General features: G+C 44.7%; 1 protein-coding gene across 1 annotated transcript; it reads left to right on the top strand.

The window, feature by feature from the left end:
- Positions 1-5,321: 5,321 nt before the first annotated feature.
- Positions 5,322-6,029, top strand: HDGFL1 (HDGF like 1). Its single transcript, XM_061146211.1, has one exon. It carries the CDS (start codon positions 5,322-5,324, stop codon positions 6,027-6,029), a length of 708 nt encoding a protein of 235 aa, XP_061002194.1.
- Positions 6,030-6,585: the final 556 nt, after the last annotated feature.

The following is a 6,585-nucleotide window of genomic DNA, read 5'->3' as shown; positions in this document are numbered from 1 at the left end:
AAAATAGCAAAACCTTGATAAGTCAAAATGATTGTCCAGTTCCACATACCATTATCATTAATTCAAAATTGGACACCTTAGTTTAAAATTTTCCTCCTTTTCATTATCATTCACCTTGTTGATGACTTCCTTAACATTTATAATTATTTATTCCCAAAGACTAATATTTTGGTAATATTATTTCATATAATATTTCAATATATGAAAGCTAGGAAACCACTGGAAGGAACAGTAAGAAACAATTGAGGTAAAGACTGAAATTACTTCATCAAAAACTTTAGCCTGACTTTCTGAAAACTTTGGTTGTTTTAACCAAATTTGTGTGATATTTTAATGTAATGGCAAGAAGTAAAAAATTGAAATTGCAAAACCAAGCTCTATATTTAGTTACGGATATGCCATTGTTGATCTTAAATCTTTGAAAATGTGTTTTTATTTTATGAAGAATGCACCCTTTCCAAAAAATAAGAAAAAATATGATTATAGTAAAATTAAAGAAACTTGAACAGGGGAAAATAATAGTTACAAGAAAAAATATGTATCATATACTGCAAAAAAATTACACTTTAACAAAACAAAATAGAGTGTGTTGTTGTTGTTGTTTAATTGCTAAGTCACATCTGACTCTCTTTGCAACCCCATGGACCTGCCATGCTCCTCTGTCCATGGGATCTCCCAGGCAAGAATACCAGAGTTGTTGCCATTTCCTTCTCCAAGGGATGTTCCCAACCCAGGGACTGAACCTGTGTCTCCTGCTTGGCAGGCCAATTCTTTACTACTGAGCTACTTGGGATGCCCAAATAGAGCTAGAACTGGGCTATTTTAATAGCAATGGCTAATAGTAACTGAATTCGTGATAGGTGCCAGGCAACATACTTGACACACTGTTCTGCTTATTTTAAGCAGTGTTTCTCTCAAGATTATCCACATTTTAGATTTAAGGAACTGGGTTTCATGTAGGCTAATAAATTACTTATGTTATATATTTTGTCCTGTCTTTTCACTCAACTTCATATTGTAAGAATTTCCAAGTAACTAAATTATACTTTAAAAACTCTAAACACAGAAGATGGCCATCTATTTTTATAATTATTGTGTAAACAGACGATGTTATATACATCCAATACCTAATGTTGGTATTCACCAACATTAATAACTCGTTTAAACTTTGCTAATTATGCAAATAAAAGAAAAAACCCTCATATATTTTCACATAGCAGAGCTCAAATAAATATTATGATGCAAGATTCAAATTAGAAAAATATTGATGTTATTTGATACATTTCATTTTCCAAAGAGTAATTTTTAAAATCTTTAAGTGATCCCAAAATCAGTATGTAGTTGTGTTGATGTGCAGTCATTAAGTCATATCTGACTCTTTGGGACCCCATTTACTGTGGCCTGCCAGACTCCTCTGTCTAGGGGATTCTCCCGGCAAGAATACTGCAGTGGGTTGCCACTTCCTTCTCCAGGGGATCTTCCCGACCCAGGGATTGAACCCGTGTCTCCTGCATTGGCAGGTGGATTCTTGACCATTGATCCCCCAGGGAAGGCCTAAAATCATTATTATGAAATATTTCAAACCAGCCACATTTATTCATTTTACAGTGGTCATTTTCTTTCCAAGGTCACTAAATTCTGATCTCTCTGTATGGCCCCTCTGACACTACCCTGTGATATTTATGATGAGCCAAGTGGGCTTAAATCACCAGCACACATAAACACATACATCACTTGGAAAATTGGCACTCCCATCTCTCTCCCCGACTCCAAACTCATCAAATCAGACACAGACTTGACACACCATTCAAATTGATAATGATACAGCTCCTTAGGGACATTCCTTAAATTATCCTGTAGTTGCGGGACATCCCCACAGATACAGAATTTATCCACCCCCAGCAGATCCCGTGGATTTCAGAAATCCCTGAGGCTTTAAAGCTTAGGCTAAGTGTGCTTCCCTTGTGGCTCAGCTGGTAAAGAATCTGCCTGCAATGAGGGAAACATGGGTTCAATTCCTGGGTTGGGAAGATCTCTCGGAGAAGGGAAAGGCTACCCACTCTAGTATTTGACCTGGAGAATTCCATGGACTGTATCGTCCATGGGGTTGCAATAAGTTGGACATGACTGAGCAACTTTCACTTCACCCTGATGAAAAGAAGTGAATAAATAGAGGTAGCTCACCTCCTATGACTTTTAAAGAAAGGTGGGTGGGGGATTTTCTACCCATGGTGGGGTAGGGGGCTTATTTTCTGTGTGATTATGTCTGCTAGAACATTTCAAAAAGAAAACCCTTGATCCCAAATACCAATTGTGTATAAATACTTCTGTTGTATAAACCCAGAGGCAGCTAATATTTTTTAATGAAAGACAAAAGCACGTAGAAGACAATTACATTTATTTTAAATCATAGTTTACACCAAAGTAATTGAATTTAAAACTAATTAAACAAGGAAACATCAATTAGATATCTATTCTCTCTCTTGTACAATTACATTGTTTTATTGCCCATGTTTCATAATTGTTGCCAAGCAGCTTTTAAATCCTATCATTAGTTTTCCAGAAAAGGAAACTGTGATGTGTTATCTGTTCTGGAATCTAAGGTGTTTTGATAGGTTTGCTGCTGCTGCAATTAGGCCCTTTCTACAAATAGATGTTCTTGGTACATTTGATTTTATTAGAAATAGGTGAGCTCATGGAGATCTACTTTCTGAAAATTAATAATGAGAGTTGCTCATGAGTACTTTGTTTATATAATAGCTAAATATAGACCTAAGCAAATTATCATGACCACTACTTATGCAGTCTCCTCACTTTGAGCAAAAGATAGACAATAACTTTAAGAACAAGTTAGTTTCAAGGGTAAAAGAAGCCAAGATTCTGTTATTTAATTCCATCAGGGAGCATGCAGGCACAAAAGGAATGGGCTATCTGTCAAAATGATATCCAACTCTGTAAATGCATTCAACTTTGCTCAACCTTCCTCTTATCCTCCCCTTTTAGGAAATAGCTACCATTAGGAAATAAATTGTGGACTTCCCAGGTGGCGCTAGTGGTAAAGAACCTTCCTGCCAATGCAAGAGATATAAGAGATGCAGGTTCAATCCCTGGGTCAGGAAGAGCCCCTGGAGGAGGGCATGGCAACCCACTCCAGTATTCTTGCCTGGAGATCTCATAGACAGAGGAGCCTGGCGGGCTACAGACCACAGGGTCACAAAGAGTCAGACACAACTGAAGTGACTTAGCACATATGCAGGTGATAAATTTAAAGAATACTGCTTTAAAAAAATAGTATTTCCATGTAGGAAAAACTTTTATGCTGTTTTATATAGAAGTTGTGCTGTATATATAATACCATATGGGATTCCAAGCATAACAGAGAATTTGGTTGGTAAGTAGCTTTTCTTCATTCTTCAGTGTCCTTATTCATGACTCTATTCTTTTTGACATACCTTTTCCTTCATTTAGCTCAATAATAACAATAACAGTCTGATCCATCCATAATGAAATTCTATGACGTACTCTTTAGTACATTCTAGCACTTTATACCCATTGTCTGTACTTTCATACCCATGATCTCATTAATATAAAACAATCCTGACGGAAATTCTAAATATTACTTTAAACACCTTAAGATCTTATAACAGAAGCTCAGAAAGATTATATCTATTTCAAGCTTTACAAGGCTGGTAAACAAGTAAAGGATACCACACTCCCGTTGGTTTCTCCTGGAATGCCTTCAATATTTATGTAAGAACACATGATTTAACACTTGAAGACTAGCTTGCATTTCTCCTAATGAAGTCCCTGATGCTTTTGCTCTTAAGTTATAAAGTCCTCAAAATCAGCATCTTTTGTGCCAGCCCTTAGCACTACACAGTGTATTGGTGGGCAATGGGTAGCAGTATAAAAATGACCCCTTTGCCTAACAGAATATCTATTACCCTTTGGGATCCTTCTTTACTAGATCTTTTCACTTCTCCTTCCTTAGTTTTTGTTTTTGTCTCAAATGCCTACCTGTTCACATGCAGTGATACAGCTCTCCAATAGTCTTTGATGTTTGGCTTATACCCCTGTGATCCTCTTGCTGAAAGTCATGCTCAACTAGGGCGGGCAGTGGTTCTAATTCTCCACTAATCACTGTCGGTTACCTTAAAAAACAACAACAACAAAAGAACTGTGTAGTTAAATTGTGTAATTGACACTGAAAGGTCTTTGTCATAACAGCCCTTATGATAAATTTGGCTAGGTTTCAGAGTGCAAACTCATAGCTCGCTAGCAGGGCTCAAAAAAAAAAAAAAAAAAAAAAAAAGTGTAGACAAACGTGTAACAAGGGCAGTTACACAGAAACTCCCATAAATATCAGTTAAGGAGAAAAGTCTATCCTTTAAATAGCTGAGATGATGCTTTTTCCTTAGTCTGTGCCACCCCGCCCCCACCAAAAAGTTCCAGATACCAAGATATCTGATATGAACAGACCTCTATCTAAATCTTCAACTCAATTTTCCCCTAGAAAAATACTGAGAGCATTTGACATCCTTTCCATGTTATAAACACAGTAGACTTATCTCTTAAAATATGCAAGGACAGTTGCAAGAGTAAAAAGTCATGCCCAGCATCTCATCTAAAGTACATGGCCAGTTTGGACATGGTCATGATGCCTCTCTACATTCGTGACCCTCCCCCCCACCCCAAAGTACTACACCTTTAGGACACTGGTTTCCAAGAGATTCACCCTCTAGACATCCTATCAAGGTGGCTGACTCCACTCTTTCTGAATTCCCTTGCAGGCACCAGTGTTAGCTCTCAAGGAAATCAGAAATGGGGTGAAACCACTGACTTAGGGCTCTCCTGAGGCGAGAGTGGAGTTTTCTGTCATGAGCAGATCGGGGTCCCCAGCGATCCTGCAAATGTGCCCTAACCTGTGACTAGTCTCACGGAAACGGGTGCTCGTCCTGTTACTGCGTTGTCTCGCCACATTGCCTGTCTCCCTATCTAGGCCCCTCTGGCTGTCCCAATAAACGAGGCCTAGTGATGGATAGGCACAGCAGAGCCGCCACCCGGGACACCCAAGGTCCTCAAGCTCTCATTCTAGAAAAACCCCAGCGTTGATGCTGGGCCCAAACAGGCTTAGGGTCTACGAGATAGAGATACTGCACTCTTCGCACTAGAACCTTCTCAGGGCGCCGGAGCGTTGAGCCCACAGGGGCGCGTGGGGGGCCCCCCTCGAGGCGAGGCGCGCGCAGCCTCAGCCCAGCGGCCGCCGCCGCGCTCGCCACGGTGGGTCGCCTTTCTCGGCCGCCGAGGCCGCGTCCGCAGTCATGTCGCAGTTCTACCGTCGCAAGTACAAATGCGGTGACCTGGTGTTCGCCAAATTAAAGGGCTACGCCCACTGGCCCGCCAGGATCGAGCAGACGGCCGAGGCCAACCGCTACCAGGTGTTTTTCTTCGGGACCCACGAGACGGCCTTCCTGGGCCCCAGGCACCTCTTCCCGTATGAGGAGTCCAAGGAGAAGTTTGGCAAGCCGAACAAGAGGAGGGGCTTCAGCGAGGGCCTGTGGGAGATCGAGAACAACCCCACCGTCCAGGCTTCCGATTACCTGTGCGCCCTGGAGGAGAGCTGCCCTGAGGAGCCCGAGCCTGAGGCCACCGAAGGCGGCGAGGACCTGAAGAGCCACACCGACGGCGGCGACGACGATGAGCAAGGGAAGCTGGGCGTCGACCCGCCAGCTGAGGAGGAGAACGAGAAGGAGCAGCTGAAGAGGACCGCTGAGGACCCGCCAGAGGACACTGTCAAGCGTCCCAAGGAGGCTGATCTGGAAGAAGGAGAGGAGATGAAGGAGGCGGCCGCTGTCGCCCCGGAAGCTGAGGATGCAAGGCCACTCCTGGTGGAGGCGGAGAACGACCCCGCCGCCTCCGGGCTGGGCCCGGCCTGGGGACTGCCCGCGGTGGAGCAGGAGGCAGAGGAAGAGTCCGCCGAGAGAGAGGCCCAGGCCCCAGGCGTCGGAGGCGGCCACGAGAGCCAGTAGTCACCAAAGTTTCCAGAAGAGCCCCCCGCCCCATTCCTGCTGCGGCCTGGCTGTCACAGGGGGAACTGGCCACGGCCTGCAAACTGGGACCGCCTCCCCCGCCCCCTATCCCCCCCACCTGCTCTCCACCGCCCTCTCTGCCTCTCCCGCCCGGCCCTCGGGGATTGACCCGGAGGGGGCAGCCCACCAGGCCCTCACCTCTGCGCCCCCACACCCTGGGATCTGAGTCAGCGCCTCTGCTCCCTGGGGCGAGTTGAGACCACCGTGGCCCCTCCCTGCCTGGAACTGTTTGCCAAGGTTTCTGTTGAAGCCTGGACCGGCCGTTTTCCACCTGCCGATGCCCCTCTGTCCCTCCACCCCCTTCCCCCCCCCCCCGCCCCCCCCAGGCATTCTGGAGTCCACGTTGGAATCAGAGCCGGGAGTTTCGGAAGGGGTGAAGGATAAGGAGCCAGGGGGCACTTCCAGGGACCTGGCAGGGGCAACCCTCAAGCTGTGGTGGTGGGGGTGGCAGGAGGGTGGCGTCTTCCTGAGCTCGCGTCCACTCCTCCCAGGCCTA

The sequence above is a fragment of the Dama dama genome, chromosome 7, assembly GCF_033118175.1.
Source record: "Dama dama isolate Ldn47 chromosome 7, ASM3311817v1, whole genome shotgun sequence".
Taxonomy (NCBI): Eukaryota; Metazoa; Chordata; class Mammalia; order Artiodactyla; family Cervidae; genus Dama; species Dama dama.
This window is presented reverse-complemented; position numbering and strand designations above follow the sequence as displayed.

Bases quoted from the DNA above. Each gene is read 5' to 3' on its own strand.
- HDGFL1 (XM_061146211.1), top strand. From the start codon at position 5,322: ATGTCGCAGTTCTACCGTCGCAAGTACAAATGCGGTGACCTGGTGTTC.